Genomic DNA, 19308 nt, shown 5'->3' on the forward strand with positions numbered 1-19308 from the left:
ACAGCAGTGGGGACTCGGGTCCAGGTGCTGTGACTGCCTCCTGTGGAATCTGTGATGGTGTGTGCAGTCCCCCGAGGTGCAAAGCCTTTATCTCTTGGCTGTGTGGTTTCTTTCTGTGCCCAAGGAGAGCACAGTGTCACGGCCTCTCCTGGGACTTGCCTAGTTGTACTTCTCATGGATCAAGTCACTGCCTTCTCCCCTGCAGGTTTTCCTGCCTTTGCCCTGCTCCCCAGTCTCTGGCAGCCCAGCTGTGCTGCTGATTGACACCTTGAGGGGGATTTGAGCTTCACTGCTCTCCTTAGGTCCCTGTCCCTGTCCTGGCTATCTGCAGGACTGTTTCTTGAGTTGCTGGGGAAGCACAGATTCAGGCAGGATAAATGGCAAATGGGGTGGCCCTCAGCCAGCACCAGCTTTAGAGAGAACTCAGCTCAGCTCTATTCCCCTACACAAGCACAGACCCCAAAACCATTACTCTGAGAGGAAAGATAGACCAGAGCAGGGTCAGGTTTCTTGTGTCCCTGATCAGCTCTAGATACAAAGCAGCTCCCTGGCTGCGCTGCCAGCCTGCCACTGCCCTCACCACATTCCCACACTGTGACAGAGCTGGTGACAGCTGCTGGCAGCAGGGATGCATCAGCACCGAGGTGAAAGACCAGGCACATCCCTGGGTGCTGCTCAGGCGTTTAGAGGGAGGAGAGACCAGGCAGGCAGGTGGACAAGAAGAGGTGGCAGCAACACTGCTGGGGCAGGCAGCGCTCTCAGACAGGGCTGTCCCCAAGCCACAGCATGTCCTGCAGCTTGGCCAGCCCTCGGTCCATGCTGTTCAGCGTCCCCTGTCCTTTGTGCCGCCGCTGCGCGCTGGGAGCGGTCGAGTTTCCTGACCGGTTGAAAACATCCCACCTGAAACATAACAGGCTCTTCCTCTGGATGCTGCTATTGTTTTGCTCAGCATTACAGAAGCAGCTCAACCGGGGCAGCCAATTATGACATGTCTTCCCAAAATAACCTCTCTCCTGTCCCTTCTGAGCCCACGGAACGGCCGCCCCCTTAAGATGCAGCCGCTCCTTTGTGGCGGTAGTGTGAGTAAGTGGCTAAATTTAGCCGTGTCCCATTCACGCTCTCCCTCCCCGCAGGAACAATGCCGCGGGCGCACACGCACAGCACCTGCCTGGGAGCGGGTGCCTGCTGCCTGCGGAAGGCGCACACCCACCCACGGCGGCTCCGCCACGGCGGCGGCCCCGGTGTGCTACCAGGCACGGGGCACGTTTACTCCCGAGGAAGACGCTGGGGACGAGCCTTGGGAGGAGGAAGCCCTGGAGCAGAGAGGCTTGGAGGAGGCATTGTTCTCGGCCCTGGAAAATCCGATCCCCGCGGAGAGCGCGGGGTTGGAAGGGGCAGCGGCGCCGGCTTTGCCGCGGTCGGGGAGAGGGTGGTGGCGGGACAGAGGTGCTGGCAGGATGGTGGTGGCCCTTCCGTCCTGGCGGAGCGGCGTGACCCCGTGTGACCTGTCGCTTTTCTCGTCGGCCTCTCTGCCACCCTGGCACCACGGGCAGAGGAGTTCTGGGGTCCGTGTGCGGAGCTCCAGGGTCCATGTGGAGCCTTCTCCTTTTCTGTGCTGCTGGTGGAGACCCTCAGTTCGCCCCCCTGTCGCTCTGCACAAAGTCCTGGCTTTTGGGGGACCCGTCCCCTGCCCACGCTGGGAGCCTTCACCCGGGCATCGGCTTCCGGGGAATTCCCCAGGTGATCGCAGCTGATGGATGAGCTGGGAATTTGGGACCGTGTGTGCGGGAGTGTCTGCTCTCAGTGCTGCCACCAGCTGGGGCAGCCGGGGGAGCCACCTCGGCTCCGGCCCAGCTCCTCGGAGAAGCCCCCGCGGCCGGAGCAGCGCGATGGGGAGGGGGCTGCGGGAGGAGCAGGAGGCGAGGGGGATGGAGCTGGCAGCCCAGGAGAGGGCAAGGAGCCCCTGGTCTCAGAGGTCCACTGCCACGTCCAGCACTGTGGGGTCACCCTGCCACTGAGTTGAGCCAAGCCGAGCCTATTTGTTTAACCCAAATAAGCCAAAGCTAAAATGCGGCTGTCCCAAGACATTTGGGCCAGGGCGAGGCTGTACCTCTGCTGTTCCATCCACCCTGCACTCCTCAGGGTGGTTTCCAAACCCCACCTCCCAGCAGGACGCACAGGCCACCATCTCCCTCTCCTTGTTTTAGGGACGCTGAGGCATGGTGGGACCAGCAGCTCGCTTCTGGCAGCCCTAAAAGCACAGAAGCTGAGTCCCAACCACGGACATCCCGATCCACACCCGCATGCCCCTCTTCCTCCCCACGGACCGTGCCCCACTGACCGGCAGAAGGGTTAAGGCAGAACTGGCCTCCCCGGTTCTGCCGCACATGGGCTCCCTTTCATCTCTGGCGTGGGGCCAGCCAGCGTCCGCATGAATCACAGGCCACTCCTCTCTCCCCCAAACCCCTTGGCCGGAGGCTTCTGCAGCCTTTTACTCACACAAACAAAAATAAATCTCGCTGCCGGCCTCTGAACTCTGCAAAGGCGAGTTTCCCTCTGGCTCCCCGAGCGGCCCGGAGCTGTGCGCGGGGACTTGGCACGCTCCCCGCCGACCTCGCTCTTTCACTCCCGGCGCATCCTGTGTCCTTCTCTCACCGGGCGGCCCGGCGAGCGGAATGGGACGTGACGGCCGGCACAGGCGTTGCTGGCGGCTGCCAGGAATCGGCCGGGTACAGGGCAAATGCCACACACGAGGGTACTGCCCTCCCCGCCGCCACCCCCGGCCAGAGGGGTAGGTGAGCGTCCTGCTGACACTGCTGAGCTCACCTGCACGGGCTGGGGTGAGTCACAGGCTCAGGAACTGTGTTGGGGTACAGGCAAGGGTCCCCTCCTGCCACCAGCTCTTGTTCACATAGGACTGTCACTGTTCAGTGGAGATTGCGTGGTTTCATCCCCACTTCCTGCGGCTTCAGGGCCATTGACCTCTAGGGCAGCCCCACAAGGGACTTGCCACTCTGAGTCTCTGCACTGGTCACTGGGGCCCTCCTCTATCTCCCCAAGGCAGGTGAAGCAGGCTCCAGTGCCTCCCAGGGACAAGCAGCTCCTCCCACACCCCAAAACACTGTGGAGACATCCCAGCTGCAGTTCTTGTGGTGAGGGGGCAGCAGCAGCTGCATGCTGGGGTTGGTTCCAGGCTGTCCCTGTCTGTAGCTCTTCCTGTACCACCAGGAGTGCCAAGGCAGAGCACAGGCAGGGATGGCATCTAGCACGTGGCTGGTACAGAGCTGCAGCCTGGGGACACTGGTGTGTCCTCTGTGTGATGGGCAAGGCATGTCCTCCCACTGGCATGCAGCAGACAGGACCTGGCATGCTCCCTGCTCTGCCTGCCACCCCTGAGGGTTTGTGGGAGCCACATCCCCAGGACCAGCACTGCCAGAAGGAGGGTGGGAGGCACGTGGTGAGGTTCTGCTTGCTGCCTTGCCTGGAGACACTTGTGGGAGGTGGCAGCATCAAGCCGCCTTGATTTAAAGCCAGATGACAACACTTGGAAATGAATTAAAAACCACTTCTTTCCATGGCCACTGCTGGCCCATGCAGCTCGCTGTTCCAGTGCGCCTCCGAGGGTTTGGCATGACTGAGGGAGGGTTGGGATCCTCACTGTGGGCAGGGGGAGCTCCCACACCGTTGGGCAGGACAGGGTTGGTGGTCACCACGTGTGCCCAGGGCACCTCTGGTGGGTCTGAGCCCTGTCTCAGAAGGGTTTGCATGGTGGATGTGTTCCACAGCAGCTCTGCTGTGCTCCATGGGTGACCGGTTCCTATTAGAGGCAACAAACATCAGCGAGTCCAGGGAAGCTATTTTTAAGCAGAGGAAGCACTAGAATAGCATCCTGAGTTTTTTAAGCCTGTGGCTTACTAAAGAGCCCAAGTCCTTCGAGAGCCTCGAAAGTCATACGTGAGCACTGGGGTCCCGTTTTGGCAGCTGACTTTGGCCAGAGGTCCAGGTGCAGCCCAGAGGGCGGCCAGCGAGCCCCAGCAGACCCTCCCCCTGTGAGTGTGAGCACCTCTGCTCTCTGTGGGTGTGAAGGGCTCGACCAAGGACAGTGCTGTGAGTTTTCAGGGCTGGAACCCACCTGGTTTCCCAGCTGGATGGAGTTGGAAAAGGCAAGGCATGTGCAGGAGGTGGTAGGAGAGTGGAGGAGATACTGAGCCAAGAATCCCTACCCCACAGACCTCTGCCTGCCTGCTTGGGGTCCCTGTGTTAGGAGGCTGTTGGCAAGACTTCTGCACCCCAAACTGATTTGTTTTGTCTCGTGTCACCTTGACCTATTTCCATGTGAAGCCCCAGAACCCCTGTCCTCCCTCCCCCTTGGCACCAGTGCAGATGATCCTGGCAACTGCCAGTCCCATAAATAGGACAATTCCCAAAATACCTCCATTTTCAAGGCTGGTCCCAGCTCTCCCAAAGCCTGGACAGGGCTGTTTTTGTAGGAGAATGTTTTCTTGGAGGCTTTTGCCATCCTGCTCACATGTACTGTGGGCCTGCAAGAGCTGATGTTTGGGATGTGCAGGTGGGATGGATGCAGCCTCCTCCCAGTCCCCTTCCCGTGGATCTGTACGTGCCAGCCAGGCTTATCTTCTGCTCTCAGGGTCCACAGGTCATAGGACTGACATCCTCCTTACTCACCATGTGTCCTTCCTTCTCCTCCAGGCCGTGCTGAAAGACCAGAGCCAAATGAGGCAGATGGAGCTGGAGATCAGACCTGTCTTTCTGGTCCCGGACACCAATGGTTTCATCGACCACCTCGGCAGTTTGGTCACGCTGCTGGACTGCAGGAAGTTCATCCTGGTGGTGCCCCTGATCGGTGAGTAGGGCCAGTGCTGTGGTGGGGGCTTCTCCTCTCTCCTGGTGTGGTCTGTTCCTCCAGGCTGGCTGCCTCTCTCCATGCCCCACGTGCCCTCAGTGCCTGTGTGGTCTGGAGCTGGTCAGCTTGTGCCGTGGGACTAGACTTCATCCTGCCCTGTCTCATCCCAGTCGTTGTTGGCATTCCTTCAGCCCTTGTCACCCTGCTCCCTCCCTGCCAGCCTTCTGCCCACAGCACTCAGCAAACTTCTCCTGGTGCTGCGTTTGGGGGTGCCAGGGGCTGGCACAAAGCAGATGGGTGTTAAACAGGATTTGGAGGGAATTTTGAAGGGAGCAAGGAGGCGGAATTGTTAAACAATCAGAGCAGATAGCTTATCCCAGCTGAGCTGGGGCTTAGGCAGGCTGAGCAAATGGCCGGCCTGTGTCCCAGCGTCTCGGAGCTGCTCAAGCCCAGCCCTTCTTTTTATCCTTATAAAGCTCGCAGTAAAACAGCAAGCTGGTTCCCGTTATTGGTAAACACTCACCCTGGCAGATAACGGCTGTGCTGCTGGGTGGTCTCCCGGGGTGGCGGCAGCCTTGGGTCCGTGCCTTTGCTCTGGTTGTTTGATCACGCTCCGGGCTGGAGGTGCCGCTCCTCCTGCCAGTGCCACCGCGGCGCCTGGCACGTCCCGGTGCCAGCCTGGCACTCACAGGATCCCCAGGGGCAGCAGGAGAGGCTGGGGCAGGAGTGGGGCTGAGCGTTGCAGAGCCCACATCCCATCCACAGCCCCCGGAGGCTGGGGACCAGCTGGGTGTTCAGGCAGTGAGGTGGCACAGGTGCACCCCTGGCATGCGGGGCTGCTGCCCTCCGAGCCATTGTGGGGGTTCCTGCTCATCTCCTGGTGTCCAGCAGACAGCTCTGCTTGTCCTAGAGCCAACATCCAGCTGCTGCCCTTTCCCTCAGGCTGAGCAGGAGGGATTCCTGGGGCTGGCACCCCTGGGTGGGGAGAGCAGGGCTGGATGCCTGCCCAGCTCAGCACAGGAGCTGCCAAGTTGCTTCGTGGCTTGGCACTGCAGAAGCCAAGGGAAGGCAGTGAGCAGCACCAGCAGAGCCTGGGAAGCCCTGAGGGCTGTGGGGCATGTAAACACCTGGGAGAGCTGGGACCTGCCCTGGAGCCATGGCTTTGCCTCCTGGTGCAATCCAGTGGTTGCTTGGAAGCTTCTCCATCAAACCCCAGCCGGGGGCAGCAGGAGAGCTGAACACTCTGGTCCTCCCCCTGTGCAAGAGACTGCTGCCCTCAACCTGCAAAAGGAGCCTGGCCTGTGCTGCCACAGGCACAACTGAGCACTTGTAGTGCCTTCCTGTCCTGCTGTCTTGTCATGTGGGAACAGGGTAACTCATCTCCCACTGCGGCCACAAGCCCCCCAGAAGCACCCCAAAGCCAGCAACTCCCTGTCCATGCACTTGTTGGTCTCATTTCCCCTTGTCCCCCAGGACAGCCATCAGTATGGGCAGGAGGAAGCCATCCCCTGGGCCTGTGGCTGCTGGGGACAGAGGCCTTGGTGCCATGTCCCATGGGCACGCTGGAGAGAGGCCCAGTGCCCTTCCCCCGGCACTGCTCCCTGCTCTTCCCGGGGATGCAGCAAGGGGTTAAGCGCTTGGCTTCTCGTTGGGTTTGTTTCTCTTGCTCTTTAACCTGCTCCGTGCTCCTTGAGCCTGACCCCGCCATGGAGAAGCCAGGCCTGGTGCAGAAGCACAAACAAGCCTCCCCTTTGAAGCCTGTTTAGCTTGGAAGCAGGAAGGCGGATTTCGGGAGGGAATACCAGCTTTTCCTGTTTGATGTTCCGTTCTTGCACGGCTCCCCCCACCCCGGGCCCAGCCGTGCATTGTGTGGAAATGGCAGCATCAGGTCGGTAGCAAGAAGAGTCTCCAGCCAGGGAAGAGCAAAGCAGCTCCACGCAGATTTAATTGGAATACCCAGACAGTGAGTGCCAGTCTCACCATGGAACAGAGCGATCACGCAGGCTCCCCGGGCAGTGATTCACAGCACTGGGGAGAGGCCTCAGACCCCGAGCTCTCTCCCCGAACCCCCCAAGGAATGCATAGTTCCCACTTGAACTCAGGACTTGGCTCCAAGCTCGGAAACAATCTTCAGAAATGAAGCCATGGCTCAAACACACACACACACACACAGAGAGCGCGCGGAGGCTCCCTCGCACACACGTGCACACCAGCTCTGTGCACACGCAGCCCCAGCACCAGCACAGCCAGGGGACACTTGTTTGCACATCTGGATGCTCATTGTGTGCCCAGCCCTGCTGCCAGCTGTGAGGCCAGGCATACAAGGGTGTGTCCAGATGTGCTCACGAGCGTCGTCGCTCGCACACACATAGCAGCTCTTCCAGCAGCCCCAGCACCCAAGGGCAGGTCCCTCCTGGAGCTCTGGGGTCCCTTGGGCTCGTCAGGATGGAGCAGCTGGAGTTCCCAACCACTTGGCAGCAGTACAAGGGGTTCCAGTCAAGGTGAACAGGCTGGGAATCCACCTGGATTCCAAGCTCGTCTCGAGGCAGGACAGATGCGCAAAGCCAGATGGGTGAGGTGTTGAAAGGAGCGTGTTCCCTGCCAGGAGCACGGGGTGGTGGCTTCAAGTGGGAAAACAGGCCTGGGATTTGTGTGGGAAATAGTGCCAGGGTGGGAACTGCCTGCTTCCTGTTCCCATGTGCAGCCCTGCAGTCAGGCAGTGCAGAGGCAGGCAGTGCCACACGGGCAGGAGGCACAGTGCCACGGGCCATCGCTGTGCTCGGAGATAGAGCAGCAGGATGCAGGAGTTCAGGGTTTCCTGACACCCCCAGGCACGGACGTGCTGTTGGCATGATAGAGCAGTGTGGGCTGGGGGGCACAGCGATGCTCCCAGTGCTTGGCAGGGCAGAGCCAGTTGCCCTCACTGGTTACCCTGCGGGGGTGAGGTGCCTGCGCTCTCGGGGCCCAGCCAGGTGACCCACGGAGGTGGAAGGCAGCAAAGCTTTTCCAGACCTGCAGCCAAGTCCAGGAGCACAGGGACACTGCAGCAGCTGAACCCAGATTTCCTGAGCCAGCTCCCAGTGCCCCGGCCCTGAGGCCTTGGCAACTTGCATGCTCCAGCAGCAGGTCACGGGAGCACCTTGTCCCATAGTAACTGTACCTCCTCTTCCTGTTTGAAGTGATAAACGAGCTGGATGGCCTGGCCAAGGGCCCAGAGATGGAGCACCGGGCTGCAGGCTATGCCCGCCAAGTGCAGGAGAGAGCCAGGAAGTCCATCGAGTTCCTGGAGGAGCGATTCGAGAGCCGGGACAACTGTTTGAGGGCTCTGACCAGCCGAGGCAACGAGCTGGAGTCCATCTCCTTCCGCAGTGAAGACACCACTGGCCAGCAGGTGAGGGCATTGGGGAGCTCTTTGCCACCACCTCCTCAGGGAAAACCAGGGAGCCTGAGGTCCGTGAGCTCTGGCAGGGGTGGCTCTGTGCCCCCAGTTTGCAGCTGGCTGAGCAGACCCTTGTGTCTCAGCCTGGGGCAGCCCTGCTCTCACTGAGCTGTGTTGGGGTGTCTCCAGGCAATGCAGCAGTCAGGGTGGTGGGGGTACAAAGTTTTCCCTTCCAAGGGTAACCTTGCCCTTTCTTTTCCAGGGAAACAATGACGACCTGATTCTGTCCTGCTGCCTCCACTATTGCAATGACAAGGCCAAGGATTTCATGCCCTCCAACAAAGGTGGGACATCCTCACATCCTCTTTGTCCCTTCTCTGTTGCATTCCACAGAGTCCTCCTGTTTCTCTTTCATGGCCCTTGGATCTGTTCCCTCCTGCATTTTGCCTCTTTCAACACCAAGGTGCCACCTCCTGCCTCCGGTCAGCCCCAGGCTGTGGCCCTCCCACCTCATTGCCAAATGTCCCCTCATGGCACCTTGGGGATGCCCCGGCCTGTGACAAACACACCATAAACATCCACAGATCCATTTTTTTGTGGCGACAAAGGGCCAGAAAGTGCCTCCTCCCCATGACCCCTGATGCCTTCTGTCCAGGACTCTTTCCTCTGGATTCCTGGTTGGCATCAGCCATGTGTTCTGGGACCAGACAGCCTCCAGGCTGTTGCCAGGGCGGCAGGGATGGGAATCACATCAGCAGCTGCCCAAGAAATCAACCCGCATTTGTCAGCACGAATTCTTAGCAGCTTAACTTGTCAGATTCACAGAGAAACCGTCACCAAATGTTTATGTGCAAATGATGCTGAATTTTGAAATCATGTGGATTATGGGGAATGGGGCCTGACAAGCTGACAGCCTCTGGTTTGTAACAAGGAGGCGCGTCACCAGCGCGGGGCAGAGGATGTTTATTGTTACACATTTCTTAAAGTGTCCGCGCAAAACCTCCCGCTCCCACTTGAGGCAGCTCTCAATCCCTGGCCTGCCTTCCCACTGAGCCCCCAGTTCCCTTCCCTCCAGCACAGGCCATACCCAGCCCCAACACCGTGACCATAGCCCGCGTTCCTGGCCACCCTCCCCTTCCCCTCGTCCTGCTGCTCCCTGCGCAGCCAATCTGGGCCCATGTTGGGCTCCCATAAACTCTGTTTTTTCCATTCCCGTCCTGGCTCGGAGGCACTGTGTTTCCTGTGCTCATAGGAACAGTACTCTGGTCACAGGACCCAGCTGCTTACACATACCCCATATGCTTCCCCTGCCTCGCACACACGTAAGCGTGGCTCCCACATCCCAGCCCGGCGCGTTGCGTGCGGGGCAGCTCATCCATCTGGGGGCAAGATCCCTTCGGTTCTTTCTCAGGCATCAGCTCTCAGTGTCTGTCTGAGCCCCAGCCAGAAACGCCTCGGTGTCAGTGGCCACTCCGAAAAAGCTCCACAAAAAATAAGGGGTGGCTTTAGATCTTGTAATGAGATCAACAGAATAATAGCACCAGCTTCCTGCTGGAGCCAGGGTCTCAGGCCGTCTTCCTGGCCTGGGTCAGGCAGGGACCTCCTCTTCCCAGCCTGTCCCAGTCCACCACCCCTGTGGGCAGTGGGCAGTGGTCACAAATCATCCCTGGCAGCACAGAGAAGGGAGCAGATGGCCTTCGGGACGCAGGGCTGTGTCCGAGGCCCACCAGGAAGCTTGGCAAGGAGCGGGGAGCTGGGAGCCGGGAGCAGGGAGGGTAGGGGAGCACACCGTGGGATGGGTGGAAGGCCTGGGGCAGGTCTGAGCTTCACTGCGCTCCCTGTGTGTCTCCTTGCAGACGATCCCATCCGTTTGCTCAGGGAAGTGGTTTTGCTGACGGACGACCGGAACCTGCGAGTCAAAGCGCTGACCCGCAACGTGCCGGTGCGGGACATCCCCACCTTCCTCAAGTGGGCTCAGGAGGGCTGAGGAGGCCATGGGGGGCCCAGGGCCCCTGAGCGAGTCACGCAGCCCCTGACGGTGGGAGCCCGGCTCCAGCGGCCGCCTCGCCGCGCCGCCACCGCCGCCAGCCCACCACGAACAATAAACGCCACGTCTTCAACCCACCCCGGAATGGCCGTGCTGAGAAGGGCCCCCCGAGGGCAGAGCAGCTGGGAAGGTCATTGCTGTGGATGGTTCACGTGGAGGCTGGGCCGTTGAGGGTCCCGCCGGCCTTTGGGCAGTGCCAGCGCGGAGCTGGAGAGCCCCGCTGGCGAGGGAAGCTTTGGGTGAGCCCTGTGCTGGATCACCAGCCTTTTGCTTGGTTTGCTTGGGTGCAGAGAGCTCGAGTCACGCCTCGGTGGCTCTTTGGGTTTGTAGGCTGCGTAGGGCAGAGATTGGGGACACGCCGGCACAGACTTTGGGGTTGTTTAGTCCAGCCTGTACCCCTCGGAGAGGCCATGGATTTCAAGGGCAGGTTTCCCCCTGCCCCAGCCTGTTTGTTCTGCATGGCCAGACAGCCCCAGGTCCCCATCCCCCTCCCCACCGTGTGCTGCCCCATGCAGGAGCGCTGCTTGCAGAGGAGTTTGTCCTCTCCGTGGTGCAGGGTTTGCTTGTTGAGTTTCATTTTTTCAGTGTAGGTTAGTTTTCAGGTGTGTGCCCTGCCTGCTTTGCTGGGGGAGGCTTTGAAAACCCCCACAGCTGCTTTGTCCTGGTCCCCTGCCCACCCCAGCTGTTACTTGCCCCTTCCCTTCTCCTCCGGACCCCTCAGTCCTACCCTGCTACCTTTAAGCACGCTTTTGACCTAAGACTCAGTGTGAGGCTAACAAAATTCTCCAGGGACCCCAGGACCGGCTGTCCCATGGGTACTGTGTGTCCTCACATTGCCACAGGCTCCTCTTCCATGTGGGATCTGGCTTCTGCCTATGGCTGCAGTGTCAGAAAGATCCACAGAAATGCTCAGCCCCACTATTTGCTAGCTGAGAGGGTCCATGGATGGAGCCATTGCCTCGTCCCTGGGTCATTTTGCACTTGGAGTTGGGTTTGGGGTGCTGCTGAGCCTTCCACGTTGTCCCATCACCAAGTGTCCCATCCCCAGTGACACACCAGATACAGAAGCTAAGAGGGAGCATTAACCCCTGAACCAGAGCCCCTGGAGCTCTGTCAAGTCCCAGTCCCATGAGCCAGGGTGGGAGCAGCCCCAAGGCCACCCCTGGTCCCGCTGGGGCGCCACAGCCGTGGGAGGGAAGTGTCAGAGGTGGCAGAGGAAGCAGCAGGACAGAGCCCAGCGTTTTCCTTTCCTGTGTGGGTGGCTCAGACCCAGAGTCTGCATCAGGAAGCTCAGTTACCCCTGTGGCAGCCCCCCAGCCCCTCGGGCAGGGCCAGCAGCAGGGTCAGAGCCTCGGCAGCGCGATGGACACGCAGCTTGTGCTGGGTCACCTGTGCCAGAGCAGTGCCCGGCCCGGGGCACCGGGCACCGAGACTTTGGGGTGCCCACGGCTGCTGTGGGGCACAGGGAGCCATTGGCACAGCACCCACGCCCCGATTCCTTGCCCGCAGCCGTGCTGGCTGCCAGCTTTGCAGAGACTTTGCCTTCTCCTCCATGCCGGGTGTGTTTCAGTGTTTGTTTTCTTACGGTGCTGCCCCAGCGCTGCTTTCCGAGCCCTTTCCAAGGTACCACCAGCCTGGAGGGCCCTGCAGCTCTGCCAGATGTGTCACAGGCTCGGCCATGGGACAGTTTTGGTGCCACCAGACCAGGTGGCACAACGGCGAGCAGAGCTTGAGCGCCTGGGGCCATCCCTGCCAGGCTGCTGGGAGCCCTTGTCTTGGGGCAGCACCCGCGTTCGGGATGTTAAGTTGGTTTTAATAATTTTTAGTATTAAACGTGTCAGTGCAGCGTGGTGTGTCATTTGTTGTCAGCCCGTGAGTTGCTGCTGAGGTTGGGGTGGGGGACACCAGGGAGGGACAGCAGTGGGACACATTGTAAGGATGACAACAGGATGTCCCACCTGCATCTGCTGCTGCCCCCCAGCTGAGCAGGTCTGGCTGAGCAGATGCACAACAAAACCCCTTGGGTCCCCTCCCTGCAGCTCTGCACCCACAGGCGACCCCCGGGGTCACTCCCAGCCGAGCTCAGCTTCAGCCCTGCACCAGCCAGGCCCCTCCCCAGAGAAGAACGCGAGGCCACGCGTGTTAATGTCACTTTATTGCTCATTCCGTTTCGACTATAGAAAAAAAAAAAGGGCGAGAAGCCCGTGTACAAATTGGACGTGATACAGGGGGGGCCGGGGCCCCGCTGGGCGCTGCCAGCTGTGCTTTGGGTGCTGCCACCGCCGCCAGTCACCCCACGGCAGCTCCGGGGGACACTGCCGGCCCCGGGGGACCGGGCCAGCCCCGGGAGGCTCGGGGGCAGCTGGGCAGGAGCGGCCAGCTCAGGCTAAGGCACAGTGGCTGCGAGGCCGGGGGCAGTCGCTGCTGGCGGCCGCCCGGAGCCTCGTGTGCAAAGGAGAGGAGGGGGCTCAGGAGGGGGGAGAAGCTTCACATTAGCCCCAACGGAGGGGTCAGGGCACGGGCCGGGGGGGTCCAGGCTGGGGGGACTTGGCCCACACCGAGCAGAAGGTGGGAGAGGGGCTGCGGTGGTGGCAGAAGGTGCCCGGGGGGGACTCGGCCCCAGGTCACATGCACCCCCCGGGCTCTGCCCCACGGCCCCCTCCCGCAGCCCCTGCCCACCTCCCGTAGCTGACAAACCAGAGACCGCTTTGTCTTTGTCACGGACCCCCCGGCCCGGCCCGGCCGCGCTGGAGACGGGCGTCTTTGGCAAAAAATAAAAAAATAAAAAATAATCAAGGCCAGTGGCCGCCCGAGGGCGAATCCGCCGGGTCCCGGGGCTGGCCCGGGTGCCCCGGGCATCCCTGATGGCGAGGCAGGGCCCAGGGGCTCAGTCTGGGACAGGCCCTGCCCCACCTCCCAAAAACACGGGGAGCAGCCGGCTGAGCCCCTGCGCTCGGGACGGGAGGTCAGTGCTTGCTTCGGGGCGAGGAGCATCGCGATTCCCCGGCCTCCCCAGCACGGAGGTGACCGCCGCTGCCCCGTCCCGCGCCTGCTGCTCGGACCCCACCGTCCCCTCCGTCAGTCCGTCCCCGAGCCCCCGCGGCGTGCTCGGGCACACAGCCCCGGCCCAGCGCTGGCCGCTCCCGCTCAGCACGGAGGCGTCGCTCCGGCCCCGACGGACGAGCTACTCACGGCCGAGGCACAGTCCGGGTCCCGTCGCGGCAAAGCCGAGCGCCGGCGGGTCCCACCGTGGGGCCGGAGCGACGCGGCGGCCGCCGAGGGCGTCCCCTCGCCCGGGGGCAGCCCTGAGGTAAGGAGCGGGCTCATGTCCTCCAAAGCCTCGGGGCGCAGCCCGGCCTCACAGCTTGTGCGTCGCTGCCGCCCCGTGCCGGGGTCCCGGCACCCCCCACGGCAAAGGGGCGGAGGTGCCGCGGGGTCAGTCCCTGATTTATCGGCTTCTCCCGGGCAAGCCGGGGCGCTGGTCGAGGGACACGCCGTCCATCCATCCCGGAGCAGCTCACATGGGACCTTCGCTACGAGCGAGTTCTCCGGGACCGTCGGCAGCGCCTGGGGACGAGCACCCATCACCTCTCGCCCCCCCCAGCTCCACACGGGGCAGCGAGGGGAGCCCAGCGGCCCCCCCAGCCCCCCGGCCAGGCCGGTGCTAGGGGGGCGAGTATCGCTCTATGGTCCGGGCGGCCTCGGTGTGGAGGTGTGGAGCCTGCGCCAGCACCTCGGCCGCCTTGTCCTGGCTCAGCCCCAGGTGCTCAGCCGTGAACTTGGCCAGGGGGTAGAGGCTCTCCATGGCCTTGGGGTCGCTGAGGAAGTGCGAGGTGTGGGACAGCAGCTCGGCCGCCTTCTCCTGCTTGAGCCCCAGCTGGTCGGCGGTGAGTCGGGCCATGGCGTAGACGCTGTCGGGGAAGTCCAGCTTGGCTTTGCCGTCGGGGCCGGCCGCGTGCATCTTCATGTGGCTGATGAGGTTGCGCTGCTGGGCGAACTTCCCGCCGCACACCTGGCACTCGTAGGGCTTCTCGCCCGAGTGGATGCGCATGTGCTCGGTCAGGCGGTACTGGCGGGTGAAGCGCATCCCGCAGGCGTCGCAGGCGAAGGGCTTCAGGCCGAGGTGGCTGCGCATGTGGCGGGTCATGGTGCCGCGCTGCGTGAACTTCTTGCCGCAGATGGTGCAGGGGTAGGGCCGCGTCAGCCAGTGCGTCTTCTCGTGCTGCCGCAGCGTGGCCGGGTCCTTGTAGGACTTGTCGCAGGAGGAGCAGCGGTAAGGCCGCAAGATGTCACCCAGCCCTGGGCCACCTTTGTCCAGGAAGGGCACGGCCTGCTCGGCCGCCGCCTTGTGATAGAGCTCCTCTTCGTTGTGGGCCTCCACGTGGGCGTTGAGCTGCTCGGAGCTGGGGAAGCCCTTGCCACAGGGGATGCAGACGTACAGGTTGTCGCCCAGGCTCTCCGGCTCGTAGCCCAGGTGGTTGCAGTAGCGGTCCAGCGCGTCGCCGGGCGAGGGGCCCTCGCTGCTGCCCGTCTCCTCGCTCGTGCTGTTGTCAGGCTCCAGGTCGTTGCTCTCCACGCTGGGGTAGCGGGGCTGCGGTGCCGCAGGCGGCGATTCGGCCTTCTCCTCCCTCTCCAGCTCCTTCTCCGCCTCCCCCTCGTCCAGGTAGGGGCCCAGGGGCTCGTGCTTCATCCAGCGGTACATCAGCTCTCGCCCGTCAGCGCGGGGCAGCGGGGGCTCTGCGCAGGGCGGCGTGCTGCGGAAGGGGTCGGGGGCGTGGGGGTGCCCCCCCGGCTCACCGCCCGGCGGGGAGTCCTTGTAGGCAGCGGCGTGGCTGCCCAGGAGGCCGGCACTGACGGGGGGGCTGTCGTGCCGTGGGGGCAGCGAGGGCTCGCGGGGCTCGCTGGGCAGCAGGCGGTCGGTGGGCAGGAGCTGGGCAGAGGGGCCGGTGGGGCTCTTCTTGGAGAGGTCGAGGCCGCAGGGCGGCGAGCAGTGGCGCTCGGGCGGGCACAGCCCGTGGGGGTGCAGCGGGGCGCCCTGGGCGGCCGAGGCGTACAGCTCCCCGCACTGGGTGTTGAGCGGCGCCGCCGGCTCCACGGGCGGCAGGTCCACGGGCCGTGGCGTCCCCGAGTAGCAAGCCTGGATGACCGGCGTGGCGGCCCGCAGCCCGCGGCCCAGCTTGTAGGGCGCGTAGCCCCCGCGCAGGTGGCAGTACTTGCCGCTGCGCTTCAGCTTCTTCTTGCAAAGGGCCACCAAGCCGGGGATCTGGAGGTAGCTGGCGGCAGCCAGCACAGCACCCAGGCTCTGCTCGCTGCCCGGCTCGCACTCGGCCAGGCGGCCGGTGTAGATGAAGTCGAGGATGAGGCGGAAGATGCCGGGGCTCACCATCTCATGGTCCAGGTTGAGCAGGTTGTCGTGGACCACCAGCGACTTGAGGTAGGCGCTGCTGGCGGCCAGGATGTTCTTGTGCGCGCGGAAAAGCGCGTTCTGCACCACGATGATCACGTCGCACAGGAAGCCCTTGGTGCGCTGCGTGTTCAGCTGCAGCAGCAGCTGCCGCGAGTGGCTCGGCACCTCCATGGCGTCCAGCATCCCGCTCCTCGCCCGCCGCCCTGCAACACACCGGCCGCCCCGTCAGCGCCGTGCCCGGCCCCGCACGCCCACCGCAACGCGCGGGGGGCTCGACGTGCGCGTCCGGGGCTTCACCCACGCGTGGGGCGGGCGGCGTGGGGGGGGCGGGTCTCAGCCCCACGCACCGCTGAGTCCCGGCCGCTCTGCGCGGCCGCCCGCCCGGTGCCACCGCTTATATGGGGGCTCGTTTCTCGGCGGCTCGGGGGGGCGGGAGGGGGGCGAAAACCCCCGGAGGGTTTTGGAGAAAGTGACATCACCCGCCGCCGCCGCCAGTGCCGCGCCCCGGCCCCGCCAGCCGTGGGATCCCGCGACCCCGCGCCCACCTGCCGGGGGAGGGCAGGGGGGGACACCCCGACACGGTGCCCGCCACTCGCCCGCCGATCCCCGCGCCCCGCCGCCGTCCTGCTCCCCGCCGCTCCTCCCCGCTTCTTATGCGCCCCGGTCCCGGGAGGCGGCCGGCCGGACCCCCCGGGCGCCCCCCGCCCCCGTTTCCTCTCCCCCCCTCGAGGTGAGCGGGGGGACGGTCGGGGGTGTGGGGGGGGAGCGGGACCTCCCCTCCCCGCCTCCGTCCCGGTGCCGGTGCCCCCCGCCCAGGTGCGTGAAGCCAAGCGCCCGCGGAGCTGCTTTTCGGCTGATTTCCCCCGTATTTCGGGGTGTTCCCCCCCTCCTTTTACCTGGGCGTCCGGTGGCCTCCGCCAGCCAGCTGAGGTCTCGGTGAACTCTCATGGCTCAGCCCCGGGGGGGCCGCCGCCGGTTGCTGCTCCCCTCCACCCTCCTCTTCCTCTGCTGCTTCTCTTCCTCCATACCCCGCTCTCCCGGCCGGTCCTACGGAACGGGAGGAGGAGGAAGAGGAGGAGGGGGTGGTTGTGGAAGAAGCAGCAGCGGTTCCTCGGGGTTCCCGACGCCGCCAGCTCGGAGGTGAAACCCGGGCTGCGAACTCCCCCTGACCCCGGCCTGAACTCCGAGCAGCGCCGCTGGCTGTTAAAGGGACGGCGGGAGGTTTTCCTCCTCCCATCCCCGGGCGGGGCACCGACAAGCCGGGCCCCCCCTTTACACACCCCTCCCTCCCCATCCCGGTCTCCTCCTCCTCCTCCCAGCCCGGCTTTTCCCTCCTCCCGGTCTTCTCCTGCCGCGCCCCGACGGCCCCCTCGGGGGTCTCTGTCCTTAGGACATCGCTCCTTGCCCGGGGACAGCCCGGGAAGGGCCGGGAGCCCCGGAGAGGGGGGGACCCGGGGTGTCCCCGGGCGAAGGGCGATGTGTCCCCCCCGTCGGTACCGCTCGTAGGGCGCCATCTAGCGGCTCCCGGTGCGCTCCACCCCGCCCGGTACCGGCGGCGGCTCCTCCCCGCGCAGGTGGGACCCGACGGGGCGGACGGGGCTGGGGAACCGTAAAGTGGAGGGGTTTCGCTGGCCGCCCCTCCCGAGGGATGGACGCTAGTACGCAGAGCGGGGTGGCACCCATGGGCTGGAAGGCTGCAGGGGGTGGTGTCGTTTTGGGGTGCAGAGGGTGGAACGCCGTGTCCGATGAGTGGAGATGAGGGGGGAAAGGGTTCTGGGGAGCAGGGAGGGAAGGCAGAAGGGCGTAATTTTCTGGTGAGGGGGGAGAGCAGAGAGCGGGAGGGGCGCGCAGCGCTGGCGCCCAGATGTGCGGTGCCGGTGGCTCGGGGTGGGCTGGGGGCTTGTGCTGGTTTGGGATGAGGAGGAGGAGGAGGGGGAGGCAGAACCACGTTTTCCCCGGCTTTATCCTTCCAGCCTTCGCTGAAAAAGCTGCTGGGCTTGGGGTGCAGCATGGGGTACCCCCCTTGGCGCCGGGGGAGCCGCCTCTCGCTTCACACTTTCACTTCTCCTTTCTCACAGCCGCAGCCTCTTGCACAACCTCCTGGTACAGCAAAGCATCGTGATGGGCTTCCCCAGGGCGGCTGCTAATCCTGGGGTGTCCCGCTGGCACCCCCTGGCCTGAGCAGGGCACCCCGAGCTGTGCCATCCCTCCCACTTGGGCTCTTGGGGCTTCACCCCATAACCCTGATCCCCTGGTGGATGGGAGCCAGTGTGGTCCCTGGTGCCTGGGAGAGGGTTTGGCCAGCCCTGAATTTGGGACAAAAAGGGATGGGTGCCGACAGGGAGGATGCAGGCTGGTGGCAGCCCTTGCCCTCACAGTTCAGCATCACTCACCTGGAACTCACCCTCAGATTCCCTTCACATTCAGCGCGTCCCAGTTCACCATGGAGACGTCACCCCTGGGACCGGGACGGAGTGTCACTGCCCGTGGGCTCATCCCAGGCTCACAAATTCCCCTCCTTGCTCCCCATGCTGGGCTCTTGCCCACAGGAAGCGCCGGGATCCTGGGAGCGGGACGTGGGCGACCCTCGTTAGAGCCGCGGTTTAATCCCAACTCCCCGGGCACTAATTTCTCCCCCCTCTCCCTTTTTTTTTTTTTCTCCCCCCTCTTCAATTAACGGCTGGAAGTGTTTCAGGTTCTGGCAGCGAGCTCTGGACGTCGCTGTGAGCGATGGCTCCCGCGGGCTCCGTCCCGGTAATTTATGGGGCTGAGCTGCATAAATCACGGCAGCGAGCGGCTCCCAGACAGCTGCATCCCCCGGGGCCGGCCGGGACCCCGGGCTGCCCCAGCTACCTGCTGAGTGACGCCGAGCCTCGGGGGCAGCGGCCGAGGGAGGGAATGGAAAAACCCCTCACCTTTTCCACCCTCCTCTCCCATTGCCGGCCTCTCCCAGGAGCAGAGGGGCGGATCGGTGCCCGCAGGGGTTTGGGGCAGGTGGAGGGGGGTTTCTACACGAGTATTCCACGTCCTATCCTGCTCAGCCTTCTGGAGGGATCCTAACACAGCAGCCTGAGCCAGCGTTCCGCACCCAGAGCTCTCAAAAGCTGCCGGGTGTCCCCAGGGAGCTGCAGCCCGTGTCCGGCTCCGAGGGATGGGGACGGCCGGGCTGCGGGGCCGCGGGGAGAGCCAGCGCCGGGGGCCGGCAGCGCGCAGAGAAAGGGGCATTTTCGCCTCAATGTGCTGAGCAGATTGGAACCAGCTCTGGTTAAGTCATTGGCTCTGTTGGGAGGTCTGAGCTGGAGCGTTTCCCGCCTGTGCCCCCTCCCCACGATCAATCAAAGTTGCAGCAAATTAGCCCAGATGCTGGGAGATTCGGTTCAAATCCAGCTGTGGTTTGGATCGCGTTCGCATGCCTGGCTTCATGTGGGACCTGGGCTTTTGGACAGGATACAGCCCCCCGGTCTCTGCAGGGCCCTGTTTCCCAGCGCAGCCTCTCCCCAAAGCCCACACACATGTCTTCCATTACTGCCGTTGGCCAGCGGGGCCGCATCCGGCAGCGCCAGGAGCCTGCAGCCCCCGCTGGCAGCTCCAGCTCCGTTTTCCCGGCGGTG

At 63.6% G+C, this 19308-nt stretch overlaps 2 protein-coding genes across 6 annotated transcripts in view; one reads left to right on the forward strand and one right to left on the reverse strand.

Moving 5' to 3' along the window:
- Positions 1-12135, forward strand: part of SMG6 (SMG6 nonsense mediated mRNA decay factor) — a 105199-nt gene extending 93064 nt beyond the window's left edge. For all 5 annotated transcript variants that reach the window (XM_041423140.1, XM_041423141.1, XM_041423138.1 and 2 more), the window contains 4 exons: positions 4711-4864; positions 8044-8255; positions 8506-8587; positions 10100-12135. In XM_041423140.1, coding sequence (XP_041279074.1) covers positions 4711-4864; positions 8044-8255; positions 8506-8587; positions 10100-10230 — 579 coding nt within the window. In that variant the 3' untranslated portion in view covers positions 10231-12135. The remainder of the gene's footprint in view (positions 1-4710; positions 4865-8043; positions 8256-8505; positions 8588-10099) is intronic.
- Positions 12136-13808: 1673 nt separating this feature from the next.
- On the reverse strand, positions 13809-16782 carry HIC1 (HIC ZBTB transcriptional repressor 1). Its single transcript, XM_041423034.1, has 2 exons — positions 16594-16782; positions 13809-15900 (listed from the first exon to the last, which is right to left on the reverse strand). Exons 1-2 carry the CDS (start codon positions 16643-16645, stop codon positions 13955-13957), a joined length of 1998 nt encoding a protein of 665 aa, XP_041278968.1. The 5' UTR covers positions 16646-16782; the 3' UTR covers positions 13809-13954.
- Positions 16783-19308: the final 2526 nt, after the last annotated feature.

This window comes from Onychostruthus taczanowskii, unplaced genomic scaffold (assembly GCF_017590055.1).
Source record: "Onychostruthus taczanowskii isolate IOZ18803 unplaced genomic scaffold, ASM1759005v1 scaffold75, whole genome shotgun sequence".
Classification (NCBI taxonomy): Eukaryota; Metazoa; Chordata; class Aves; order Passeriformes; family Passeridae; genus Onychostruthus; species Onychostruthus taczanowskii.